Below are 14,350 nucleotides of genomic sequence, written 5' to 3'. Positions count from 1 at the left end.
CCAACTTGGTGTCAATGCTTGACCACCCTCTCGGTGAAGAAATTTTTCCTAAGAGGGAACAGAACTGGCTGTTCAGCCTTTGAAACCTAGCTAAGAGAGGTCCAGATCATAAACAAGTTCAGTTTTATGTGAAAAGTCAAAAGCTTTCAAAAAATTTCAGTATTTGCCTCAAAGGCAAGACACATTCCAAGTTTATAGATCATACTAACAGTATTCCACTAAATGCAGAATGATGCAACTATTCTAATAAGCAATGATGTTAAGATACTCACATCAAGAAGGTCCTGGAAGTACTTCTTTTTCTCCCATGGCAAAAAGCCTTGGTAACTTCCAGCATAAGACTGTAATTTTCTTCCCACTAGCCCCTCCCTTATATTTGTATCCACCTGCACACCCCGTTTTCCTTCTTCCATTCCCTGTGCGTCTTCTCCAGTATCTAAATTCCCAGTATGTTTTGATTTCTGGGTTTCCCTTAATATGAGTGCATTCAGTACTTTTTCTCGAGTTTCATTTTTAGTTCCCATGCTCTGGGCTGGAAGTGTGGGTTTAGGCTTTACTTTATAAATAGGCTTATTTGTGTTCGTTAGCACAACAGTCCCCTTTGTTCCTGTAAGCCTTGAAGGAACTTCTTCATCTGCTTTTATTGTTTTTATTTTGCCATTTTTTACATCTTTATAAGGCTTCTGCCAGCTGGTTTGGTTTTTCTGATCTTCTGAACGGTTATGCACACCCTTCTTTTCCAGGCCTGTAATACTATTTACTGTAGTTAAGAACTGGAAAGGTCTCAGGAGAGCAGACTTGGACAGGTTAAATCCTTTCTGAGTTATATCACCATTTAGTAGTTTTAAGTCCAGGTTCTGCAGTGCTAACTGAACATCTTCAGGAAGGAGAGACACATTTACTGATGGTATTATCACCTCTTCATGTAGACTCTCTTTTGTGCCATTTCTACGTCTCCTGATTCTTGGAAAGCGTTTTTCTTCAGGAATATCCTCAAATATCATTTCAGCTTCTGGTACTGAAGTTATAGTTTTAAAATCAGAGTTGGATTTTTGTACAGAAGTTGTGTTCAGTTTTGGTTCTTCTCTAGTATCCGCTTCAACAGCTACCTGCATTTTAAACTCTTCATCATTTTTATTTAGAAATGTAAGGTTAAAATAGATCACAGTTGCATTCATACCGCTATGCATTATGAGGTGGATAGTCTTCCATTTGTTAGCAACTGAAGCGTGTCGGATAATTGGATTATCACTATATGAACCCTCAATTCCTTTCTTGGCTATTTCACTGAAGCTGAAGTAGGGCAGACATTCACCTTTGGGAATAACATAGTAGGTCTGATTAAGCTGAAGTGTCACCTTGTACATCTCTTCAAAGTGATCTAGAAAAAAAAAAAAGAAACAAATTTCTGTCAATTTGCAGTGTGACACCTTTCCAGCTTTTTTAGTTGTAATATGGCCAGCTAGATTCACTATATTAGCAGCAAGACAGCTTTGTGAAAGAACACTTATTGTAGCTTCCAGTTTCTTGCTGACCTATCTTTAACAATGAATGACTAGAACATACTCAGATATATAAAGCTGCCAGACATTCCAGTGATAATTCTAAAAGCCAGTATAATTTACCATTCTTTCAGTGTCTACCTGAAGAGCCTAAGTGGCTCATTATCACACATCACTTAAAATTATGTACCATAATCAACATGAGCATAAATTAACATACCCATACTACATTTTTGCCACATTTTAGTGGATTAAGGTTACAACAGCTGGTTTCCACTACTACATTGCATCTTGATTTGAGACTTCCAGAATCAGACTGAATCAAACTTCTCCCTCCCACAGGAAAAGACAGATTATCTGTCAATTCTCACATGAACAAAACCTCACTGCCAGCAACAGAATTGCCAGTAATGCCTTTGTCTGAGCTGAGATGCAGGGGAGCCTCTACTCTTCCAAACAGACCAAATTCTTCCATTTCTGTTCCTCTGCCTATACCAGACAGCACTCTCAATCACTTCATTCACTCCTCCTAGTCTTTCATATCAAAATAAACTTCAGACAACTTCACAGGTGACTGAAAGTAACCTTTGGCAAGAGCCCAGAGCCAGGCTTGAACTTGTGCTGGTAACATCAGAGAGGTTTTTTTAAATTTCTTAACCACTACAGGCATCATCAAGTCAGCTGTGCTTATTGGGATAAAGACTGTTATAGCTGAAATGTAATTCCTCCATTTAAAATGTAAGCCTCCTGGGGCAAGGAGTTTGATGCTTGCTGGTCTGTAAAGTATCAAGCACTCCATCTATGCTTGGTCAATATCAGTTTTATTAAATAAAGCACCACTGATTCAGGTTTGGATTAGTGAATACAAGAAGCATCTGACTTTTCTCTTAGGCTGCTAGCAGCTCTTTTCCATGACTCTGTACATGACATCTTAGCCCAATCTGAGAGTAACGATGAACGAAAAATGTGAGGCAACTGAAGAGAATCTCTACAGAAAGTTTATCAACGATGTATTTTACATACCCTGGCCGCAGTCACCAGCATCAAATCCACAGGAGAGGACATTGCAGGCCTGATCACAGAATTTGTCTGCCAGCCAGGAATTAGCACAGCCTTGGTTACAGTACGAAACACCACTTATTCCTGCACCAAATTGCCACGGTGGTCCATTCCCAATACCTCCAACTGCACCTCCACCAGCAACATAGCGACTACCCCCACTGTTACCTACAGGGCGAGAAAAGAAAAACAAAAAACCCCAATCATTGGAAATCCTTATTCCTGAGGACGGGCACATTTTAAGCCACAGTTAGACTGAAGCATCAACAATCTTATTTTAACGTCGGTGAAGTTAAAACAGGGCAAATGCTAACTAGACCTCTCAGTGTAAAATCAATAGTGTGCACAATCTCACTGTAAAATTTTATGAAGCAACTTAAAATTGCAACAAAAACTCCAACATGTTTTAACTTCAAAAAGGCAGGCAGAAAACCAATTTACTACTTCTCATGCTTGCAGTCTTGACTTTACAGCCCCCTAGAGTGGTATCATGTCCTCAATCCAGAAAAAACTTCATTTTCCTACCTTGCAGTCCTGAAAATTCAACCTAGAAACTAATGGTGCAGCTTCACAATCCTGTTATTTGGATTCTGAGTACAAATAATATATAATATTGTATGTGTATATACATTACACAATAATAATAATTTGAACTCCAAAAACCTTCCTTTTAGCTAGTCAAACTTGATACCCAAAATAAGATTTTTCCTATGCCCTACCATTTGCTGTCATTTTCCATAGAAATTTGTAGTTTGCAAGAAATAAGGTTTTCATCTGTAAGCCAACTTTTTATTATTATTAAAGGAGGCAAATTTTGTAGTTAGAGAAGAATGGCAAATTATGGAATTATTCTTACAAGAAAAAACATTTCACTTTTTCTAAATTTACATTGCTGTCTTACCAATGCAATCGCCTCCATCCCAGTCACATGCTGAATTATTACAGGCTTTATCACAGTAACCGTCTTTAATCCATGAGCCAGGACATCCCTCAGCACAGTTTGGCACAGGCCAAGTCAAGTAAACCTGGAACAACATTACAGTCTAAGACAAGGACTGGCAAATAGAAGTCAACTGAGCTTGTTTCTTGGAATACAGAGACTTAAAATAAGCATATAGTGCCTTAGGTATTCACAAAGCTTTACAAACAGCATTTAAACCCTATCATCTGTGAAGTCAATGTTACCCCTTTCAAACAGAAGGAAAAACTGAAGAATTCCCAAGCCCATACAGCAAGGCAGCAATGGCCAGAAATAGAAAGCAAGACATCCCAAATCCACTTCTGCAAGCCATATTCCAATGAAAATTAATATTTTCTCTTTTATCAAAGAAGGAACTTAAACTCTGAAATAGCTCTGCAGTTCACTAGTTCTCCCAGAGACTCAAAATGTTTCTTCATTACTAACCAGTCATGAGATAAGCAGCACATGTTGAACATAATCCCTGAAGCATCTGATCCTCTTTGACTTAAATAATTCTAAGAATTGCCAAGATAAAAAAAAAAAAGTGTGGGGGTGTGTGTATTTTCAACTGGGGAGGCCTTAAAAATGACACACATTTTCCTTTAGGCCTTACTGTTTCAAGATTTTAGCAGCACATTTCCTACTGAAACACGTACTGGTCAGGTTATCACAAACATTGCACCTAAGCTGATTTTATCATAACTGAGAAGAAGAACAACAGAAGTGCACTAACAACATGATTTTGCAATTATACGCCTATGTCCTTAAAGATTTAAAACAACTAAGAGCCTCCTAACATCCTCAAGTACTGAAACAGTAATTTTAGAGTAGCTGAAACTAATTTTGTACAACCCTTCTGCATGTGTACACAAGTGTACACATCTGCCTGCATGAGGTGTCTCTAGTGTCTTGTGTACTTACTGCTTTAATATAAATAACAAATATACATCTGAATTTTTTCCTCCACGTCACTCTTGTAGATCAACCTCATGGATGAAAACTTTACTGGCAACCAGAATCTTTACACATGACTATGGCTAATGATTCCTCAGCCTGCTTTCCTTGCTTTATGCCAGTTGTTGGTGACAGGTCTGTTGGAAGACTAAATTACTTGATGTTCATGAACATGCAACAATATATCTTTTAGTAAATAATTAAATATATAATCATATATCAATCAGACAAAGATATTATGGGTGTCTGGAACAGAGGTAATTAGTGGTAAGTTTAATTATTAGACCAGTTAGAATGTCATCTGACCTCAATGTTCCCATGGAAGAATTGATTCTGTTTCGTTTTGAACGTTCCCCAAAAAACAAAAAGAATTTACAAGGGAGGGAAGACTGACAGCTGCCAAACACCACGTCAGTCTTACCAATGCTCCAACAGAAACTGGGAGAATTCGAGAACGACAGTGACAAACTCAAGCATGAAGCCTGACAGAGGAACCATTATACCACCAGAAACCTGTGAATATGAAAAAAAGTAATTCTGCAACCGAAACATCAACACGGCACACATACAAAAAAAGAAAGAGCTCTCCCCACCCTGCACCTTTGCTAACAATTGTCTAGTTAAGAATAATGAACCTCTAGAGGTAAAAGGGGGAGCAGGGAGTGAAGGGAAATCATCTTATATTTGCTCTCCCTTTCAAAGTAGTATTTCAGTAGCATAGAAAAGTTTTCTATCTACTTCTGCTAAAACATCCTTTCATAATGGCTTACCTTTTGACCTTTAGAGTGACTGTAAAAATCATCAGGCCAAACATCCTTCCCAAACATAACATCATCGTTGAGATAGATAAACTTCTGAGAGAGGCCACTGATACGATGAATGTGACTTTCAATAGCTGGTGAACTGAAGGTAGGCAAGTGACTCACATTCTGAAATATTTCCTAAAACAAAAAATCCCCAACAACCCAAAACACTTTCAGAAGGCAAAAATAAATTAAAAAAGCCAAACCATAAGAGATCAGGTACATCAGATATCTTTGATACTTACTTACTTAAAAAGAAAAGTTTTATCAAGAACAACGAGAGATATGAAAGACAAAAAAAGTGGGAAAAAAATAGCAAAAAAGAAAAACTTCACTATCTCATTTTCTCCACACAAAACCATTTTCAAGCCTGCTGCTTAACTCAAAAACTGCACCTGGTTCAATGCAAAGACGCAAACACCTCTTTCACTGGGTACTGGATCAGGCCCAGTGTACACCTATTTATACTTCTCATGCACTACAGGCTGCACAAAGTTTCAAGCAAGGTGAACCTGGTCCAGCATTCAAAAAGTCAGGATTCTTCCATCTCTTTCAAGTAACATCACAAGTAGACAGCAACATAAGTTGAATTAGTATCTTATTACCACTTAGGTTGCTTGGGGCTCCTACGGCATGTTCAGATACCAAAATTACTCCCGCATTCGTAATAAGAAGCTACTAGAGTATTTTTCTTTCACTTATTCAGGAAGCTTGAAGGATTCCCTTTCTCTTTTAAATAAGCTTTATAGAATGCATAGCTACTTCTTTTGTAGCCATCTTCCAGTAATGGTAATCCATCCTGTCTCAACACAAGCTAATTAGGTTATTACTGGTCCTGAAAGAGTGTTTATGGATTCAGATTACATTTTCCTCTCCCCAGGTTTTTTTATAAATAGACTTTATAAGGAAACTAGACATAGGTATACATTAGCTGAAGCCTCAGTATTTGGAAAAGTGGACTAAATGAAGGCTTGATATATATTCAGTTATCTGCTTAGCCAAAATACAAAGACATACTGGGATGTAATAAAACCATGGATGAGACAGGAAGAGGTGGTCACTTGTACCTTCCAAATAAATGCTGCCTTTACCTGAAAGGGGATAACTGCATTTCAAAACAAACACAGAATCTTTACTTATCTTTTGTGTTCTTAATAAAACTCTCTTTTTCATGCTGGTATTTTTGCTTGTTTGGTATTTTTGGTGGGGTTTTTCGTTTGGCTATTGTTTGTTTGAATTTTACCTGATGTGTCACTATGGTTATCCGAGGATTATCCAGGTTAAGCCAGGAAGGAATCTGCCCATTAGTGACAATGAAAATATGTCGTACCCAAGGGGCATGCCTCTCTATTGATCGTAATGAGTATCTCAGCTCTTCATTATCTTCAAAGCGGCTGGCAGAAATATCTTCATCCTGTTTAGACTATAGAAAGAAAAAATCCTTTCCTACCTTTGAAATGGAACATTCAAGTTCTGATCCAGCTAAGTAAAAACAGTGTGCTTTAGCATGTGGGTGCATAAACATTTGAGGACTTAGACATTCAAAAACAAAAAGTACATTGATCAAGTACCATTATTCTTCTAAAGGATCATATTCTTGTGAATTACCAAGGTGAATTGATACAATTGTCTGACATAAATGGGTGACCATCTCATATCATTAGGATGTCTGCTGACCACACTGCAAGATGACAGTGCCTTCTGTGATCCCAGCTCTTGAAGAACTAATCCCAGAAAAAACACACTCTCCAGTTTTCCTGGATTATTAGTCTCAATTATTTCCTGATCTTGATCAAAAGCCAAGTTGCATTTCAAATCAGTAGTATCACCTTTCAGAAACCCAGTTTTAAGAGGCTGGGCCCTTCCAAGTACATTGCATCATAAGCCATATATAAATGTCACCTAATATAGATACACTGGAATTGTCACGATAGAGCAGCTCTTCAATTATCCCCTGCTCTTTCATTTTAAAGAATTTAAGCAAGAGAAAATTATCAAAACTGAACCTAATATTCACTATCAAGTAGCTAAATGTTTCTTTTTTTTTTTTAAGACAACATTTTAATTAGAAGCTCTTCAGGTAAGTAACAAAATTAGGTTACATGACACTGTAACATGTGTTTCTTTTCCCATGTATGAACTTAATGACCTCTCCTAAAAACAACAGTTAAGGCTGCCTAAAAGGAACATTTCTAAAAGAAATATGCCTAACTGAAACAGAAAACTAAGAAAAAAATTAGTGTTTAACAGTTACTGCAGATTCTACACACTCTAAGTCTCCTTCTTTTCTAGTATGTACAGTAACACAGTTCACACATTCTTAAAAACCTAACAACTGAAACCATTTCAGCAACACCAGCATCCATTAGTTAGGCAGCCATTTACATAATTTCAACATGGGGAAGTACAAAGTTTGAGTTCAGGGTTTGTACTAATAAGGAAAAGTTCTCCAAAAGCCAGGTTCACAGGATACACAGATTGCAAGTTTTATTGGAGAGGGCACATTTTCTTTACCCATAACTCTTGACATTTACTGTAAAATTAAATTCTAGCAGCAGAAAAAAACCCAAGATTTTAGAAGATCTTATCTTGAAACAGACACCTTGTTATTTTATTTCCTTTGGTAAACCAAACATCCTTGCTTGTATCAAAAGCATTCAGAGTAAACCTTTCCTTACAGACATCTGTATTTCAGGTCTTGAAAGTTTTTGGAAGAGAAGTAATTAGCATTTGCTCAGGATGTATGATGCTGCAAAGCAAAAAATGCCTAAGAAACATATGAGGAAGGAGATAATCATGTTTGTTAACAGAGCCCTCTATCTCCCCCACACAAGAAGCCTGCTTATCTGCCAGTCAAAAATCAGTTAAGCCTTTCAGGACTTGACTGCACACAACTTTATCAGAACATGTGCAGAGGAAAAATTTTTCACTTTAGTGGAAAGCATGAAAATTTCAATTAAATGTCACTCTGTTTGATCCTTCTTCCTCCTTGATTTCAGAATTTGACAGTGGTCTTGTGATGTTTTCTTACAACAAAATAAATACTGGATTCTTAACACTTCCAAGCTTCTGGAAGAAATCCCTTGTTCCTTGTCATTGACTAGTTAGCTGCTTCTTGCACTTTTTAAATACCACAACCTTTACAAGCTGTAACAGAATTTACCTACCTGACTGACAGAGCTGAGGTCCCATAGTAAATAAGCAGGGTTAAGCGTCAGTTCTTTTCCATCTATAGTCATGTTCTTCTTTGCTTGCTTGCTCAGTTCTTGGAAACCCTTAGGGTTATTCAGTTGCAAGAGAGCCACGCTGGCTTCTGAATAGAGCTGCAACTATACAAGCAGAGAAACTAACTTCTGGCATGCACCCAGACCAGCACTCTTCCTTTGCCAATTCCATCTTTTTGTTGTATTTTTCTTACTACAGTTACTAATAAGAATGGCTGGTAAACACTGTTTTTAAAGAACTACAATGTTGTAAGAACACAAAAAGAGGTAGTAAAACAAGAAATGAACAACGTTTAAAGATACAGAACATTTCTAGATGCTTAATTTTCACTTTCCAAAGAAAATTTCTCTTTACACAATGATCCAGCAACAGTAAAGCTGTCCATGTCACAAATACTTCTGGAGTAGGTGAACAGTAAGTCCCCACCAATTCCCTCCCACCTCCAACAACAAAATTCATATTTTATTACAATTTTATTATAGGACTGAAAGAATCACACTTTTTTTTGCCCCGGTCTTAATCAAGCAATGCTCTTCTCAGAAAATTAAGGCCACCAATTCATCACTGCTGTCAGTAGCGTGAAATTTTCAGAATGGTTTACAGATCAACCTACAGCTCAGAAATCTGAGATACAAAGGGCTCCAGAACTAATCCATGTGGGTCTCCAAGTCCTTAATGATGGTTGCCAATATGCTGTTAAGGTCATTTCTTAGTTGGGTACTGTTTGATCTGTTTGCTGTTTTTATCTGTTGCCACTACTAAGTCTGTATATCACATTTCATAATGCACAGATTAAGAAGAGGCTTGCACTACATGCCCTCTCTAACAGCTAGTATAGCTTACAAATTACAGACCACCAAAACATTTCACTAGAAATATAGCATAACCCACCAAAATGTTGGGTTTACCATATGAAGTAGCATGAGCAGACACAAACAAGCTAAAAGCAGAACTCCACTTTGGTTCTCCAAGTGCATGCATTCAACAGTCAGATCGAGAATAAATGCAGTTAATCATTAACAACATTTATTAGATGCTATGCTTAGTTTTTGTTCCTTCATGCAACATAAGACAAATAAGCACATCTACCAGATTTTCAGTTGCATAAAACCTGTAACAGCAATTGAGAACATAACAAAATTTTCTTATTTGAAAACAGCAAAACCACAAGGGTGTTATGAAATAAACTGAAGTGATTTTTTTCTTTATTTTTTATTAAACCTGACCCTTTCTGCTCATTTTAAAACAACACTTGTCCCAGAGTTAGCACCCCTTCCCTTACCAAGACCAGCTGTCTCACTTGTGACATTTTAAAGCTGTTGATGCTTTGACTCATATGCTATTTGAGATCTTTCAATCTGACTTATGAGGACTGCCATTAGAAAAATCTGATAAATCTCAGACCTTCCAGGGAATCATCTGAACCTACGGGTGGAAAGGATGGCTTCAGTAGCTAAATGGCTGAGGTATAGTTACGGACTGCAGCTAGCTACCTCCAAAAATATCGATATCGAAATGCTACAGATTGCAAAGCTGCCATCAGTGGGTATGTGCTTTATTTAAGAATACAACAGTGTCACACAGTCCCTTAGAATCTGTCATTTAAAATGTATGTATAGCAAACCAAAAATATTACCATTCTAGAGCTTTGAAAGTATTTAAGAGCATTTAGTTTCTCTTTAACATGCTTCCACCAAACTCAGCAAAACACGTAACTGTACTACAAATTCCTAGCTAGATTTATTACAAACGCTTTCCCCCTTCCGTCCACTAACACAGCGTATATGCTCTAGCTTTTCAAATATATAACAGTACAAGCACAAAAAAATAGTAGTGGAAAAATGTGCTCCATCGCTCAGCACTGGAGCTAAGATAACCCTTGCACCGAACAGATTATTTTTGACATCAATGTTTTTTCCACCAATACCTTTTTTTAAGAAACAAGTCTTTTCATAAGCAGAGTTATCAATAAAGTTAGATTTCAAAGATGTTATCTGGTGACATAACTAACTAGACTCTAATAAATTGCAAGCTCTGCTCCAAGTATTTTGTCACTGGTATATTCAAAATGGAATTCTCTCCTGGCAGATTCTTCTAATGTCTCACAGGTATTAACCTCCTCTCAGTGGGGACACATGCCATTGCCCATTCCCTTGAAATATTATCTTCTAGAGAACATCTTCATCCTGACAAAACAGGTCAGCCAGTCCAAAGATATCGTGAAAATAGAACAGAAAAACAAGCAGCTAGACGCACAGAGTCAGCGTGATCAGGCAAGCCTCCTCTCCTAACACAAGCAGGCTGAAAAGACACCATGAAGGCACATGCCCAGACCGCCACCCGTGCACACTTACATCATGCACTTGAAAACGAGACAGGAAGACTGCATTCTCTCCACCAGGTAACTTTAAAGGCAGGTTCCCCTTTGGAGCCAGCATGTTTGGCACTGCTTACAGGCCAGGTGGGCTAAGGCACCCCATGCAGAAGTAAACATTTCAATTTCCATGTTCTCAAGGTAGGAGCAGATTTTTTCTGAGGTGCGACTTGGACCCTGAATCAGTCTTTAAATTATTACGCTTTATCTTCTTAATGACTAAAGCTTGTTAAGGAAATGAGAGGCTCCTTTTCTCACACTCCAGTATGGATATTGGGAAAACTCATATACCCACATAGCAAGAGAAGGGGGAAGGGGCCATGTGTTGTGTTGTTAAAGAGTTACAAGAAGCTTTACAAATACGAAATACTGTTGTCTTTACAAACTCATCAAGTTCCCTTTATAAGCTAACATAGTAGGAAGGTCATCCCAGAGTCAAAGCCAATTCAATGCCTTTTTTTTTTTTTTCCTACAAAGCTTACCTATTACATCCGTGTGAACATAACACCAACTCCTGAAGCCACCTGTCTGCTCCATCAACACTAACAAGAGTAGCAGTAAGAATCCCAGATCCCTCTCCCCCAAGGCAGCGAGGACAGCGAACACCCAGCATCATCACTGTGCCTGCAAGTTCCTATGTGGATTTTCTTCCATTGGTAAGACAAGGTCATTAAGTCACATTACAGCCCTTAGTTTCCAACATAACTTGTCCACATACGTGTCTACGCATGCATGCAGATTAAAGAGAAAACAGTATTTTGCAAAGGAAGGAGATCTGCACACTTTCAGTTTCCCATGAAGCAAGCAGGACATTAAATCTTGAAGGAAAGTCATCTTTCTCCAAAAATTTTCACTACTGTATACTATTTCAGTGACAAAGTGTTAGCATGATAGACTCAAACCCCCCCCCCAAAATCAAACAAATCAAATCCCCTTGCTCTTTCAATCCTTCCCTTGTCAGTCTTTACAACACTACCTAGTTTTTAAGTCACAAGCATCTCTTTTAGGCTGAACAATAATAGTTTTCTCTAGATATGTAGGTAAGGAAGGAAAAGTGAAAAAAAGTTTTTTCAGTTGCTCTTCTTCATGTATAGGTACAACGTAACATCTTTATAGCCTTTAAAGAAATACAGCTTAACAGCAGACAGTTGCACAACCAGAGTAACACCTCCATCTAGTGGCTTACTAGTGCACCGTTTAGAAAGCATGGAAAATAAATATAAGCAGCCAAATATAATTGTCAACCACACCTGTCATAAGACATGCAAGGTAGAACAACAAACATGTTAGGCAGTCACACTGCTGTCTTCCTCTCATCTGGAAATAAACTTCCATATCATTACATTCCAGTGCAGGCCGTAAGTACAAAAATTCAGTAGACCGTTAAACATACAGAATTCACCTTGGAAATTAATGCATTATATATTAAATCTTCACAATTTAATCCCCTCTAGTTGAGCTCAGATGCTTTTTTCAGAGGTTTTTAGATGTTTGGAACAAGAAACACATGGCACAGATGTCTGAGCAATTTTTGGCCCTTTTTGGATTCAGAAGTGATTTCAACCAAACAAACTAAGGCAATCCAATTAAAGCAGCATTATCAACTTTCAACACAAATGCACCAACAGCTCCTCCCTTTCTCACCTCTCTTTGCTTCTAATAGCAGCATTTTTGAAATTTTTTATTACCATTTCTTTACTTGAGCATTGCACTAAGAAACAGCCACTTAGGGCATGGAGAAACCCATTGAGCATCAGGAGGCAGCTATGAGACACAAGTCTAGCCTAAACTCAGGTGCAACTTTCTTCCTCTCTGCTGGGCATCTCACACCACTTCACAGACTTTAGATTCCAGAAGTGATAACAGCAGAGGAATTGCTGCAAATTTCAGTGGAAACTGTAGACAACCAACCTTTCTTCTACTTAACTGTAACATTAACCTAGCATCTCTCTCTTTGGTAAGGAGAAAAACACACTTGGTTATGTTTACCGTAACTGCTTACCTACAACATCCACTGAATAAAGAACTGATTCTGAGCTAGGATCTTAGGAATGGCTTCTATAGAAACAATCTCATCCACACTTGATATATTAAAAATTTTTATCCTTGCAAATATAATGTTTCTTACATTTATATACATATATTCCATTCTAGGTATAACAAATAAATTGCTGCTACCAAGACTAGAGAACTGTTTGGAGAAGAATTCGCTGATATGACTACATAGTGTACAATGATGACACTTTAGTTGTTCTAAAGCATCCACCACCAGGAAAAGAAACACAGACAGCAATGATGACTGGGTGGAGAAACTGCAGAATGCTGCAGATACCTGAGAAAAATTGTGTTCACAGAGAGATATGCCCAACCAAATTGCAGAAGAGGAGCTCTTAGGAACAGATAATGAGCTGATCACAATGGTAGTGTTTACACAAAGATAAGAACACACCAAAGAAAAGAGAACCAGCACAAACAGAAAGATTTGTGATCAAGTGGATGACACATGACTGGTAACAAGGAGAAAAACACAACCATGACGGGCTAGGGAAAAATCATGTAGAAAGATAATAGCCATGGGATGTTGCTTCCATAAAAACAGACAAGGAGATGGGACACATATCTAAGACACCACAGAGATGCAGCCTTTATGTTCATCTAGACAGCAATGCAAAAACACTGAGAAACTATAGCATTTTTAAGATTTGCTAGTTAAGCTAGTGATTAGCTTGGATACAGACAACAGATTAGCCAGCTGCTTGGACATGAGAAGCAGAACTGAAACACAGAAGGAATCCATCCATCATGTTTTCTGTCGGACTAATACTGCTAGGAGATCCTACTGGAATGGAGAAAAGATGATGAAAGGGATCATCTGATGAAACGGGGAAAAAATTACTACAATCAAAAAATTAAGGTCCAGGCAGAATCGCTCCACAAGTCTTAAAACCACAAGATAATAAAAAAAACAGCAGATGGCTCAAAAGTAATTAGGAGAAATTTGGGGTTTTCATTCTCCAAGGTGTCTGTGAAAGACGGAATGTCTCTATTATAATATAAAAGACACGGCTAGTCTATGAATAAGGTCTGTGCTTGACAGATTTACAGCAGAAATCCTGGAGAGAATTATGAACTTCTCGGTGCTGGAAGCAGAAATCCATACATGAGTATTAAAGAGAAAAAGCATCAACACTGACTTGAACACTAGTTAGATAACGCAATTGGAGAAATAATTACAACTAATGAAGTTAGAAAGTACCTGGGGAGAGCTAGGGAACAAGAAAAAAACAAAACCAGAAACCCCTCCACAACAACAGGTATTATGCTAAAAGTAGTATGTTTTAGCAGCAAAAATATTAGTACAAGCCATGACACCAGACATCAGAGGGAAGAAGAGAGGTGGTAGAACGTCAAGGACAGAAAGATACTGAGGGGTCCAAGAAAGACACATAAAAGTTACTCTGACAAAGGAACA

General features: G+C 37.8%; 1 protein-coding gene across 1 annotated transcript in view; it reads right to left on the bottom strand.

The window, feature by feature from the left end:
* Positions 1-14,350, bottom strand: part of GNPTAB (N-acetylglucosamine-1-phosphate transferase subunits alpha and beta) — a gene marked incomplete at both ends in the record, with an annotated part of 46,519 nt that overhangs the window by 14,878 nt on the left and 17,291 nt on the right. Inside the window, 6 exons of the mRNA XM_082014405.1 lie at positions 273-1,381; positions 2,526-2,729; positions 3,463-3,586; positions 5,247-5,417; positions 6,523-6,702; positions 8,447-8,608. Coding sequence (XP_081870531.1) covers positions 273-1,381; positions 2,526-2,729; positions 3,463-3,586; positions 5,247-5,417; positions 6,523-6,702; positions 8,447-8,608 — 1,950 coding nt within the window. The remainder of the gene's footprint in view (positions 1-272; positions 1,382-2,525; positions 2,730-3,462; positions 3,587-5,246; positions 5,418-6,522; positions 6,703-8,446; positions 8,609-14,350) is intronic.

The sequence above is a fragment of the Phaethon aethereus genome (genome assembly GCF_964289735.1).
Source record: "Phaethon aethereus genome assembly, chromosome: 1".
NCBI classification, from domain to species: domain Eukaryota; kingdom Metazoa; phylum Chordata; class Aves; order Phaethontiformes; family Phaethontidae; genus Phaethon; species Phaethon aethereus.
The sequence above is the reverse complement of the archived record's forward strand: the minus strand, read 5'-3'. Positions and strand labels throughout refer to the sequence as shown.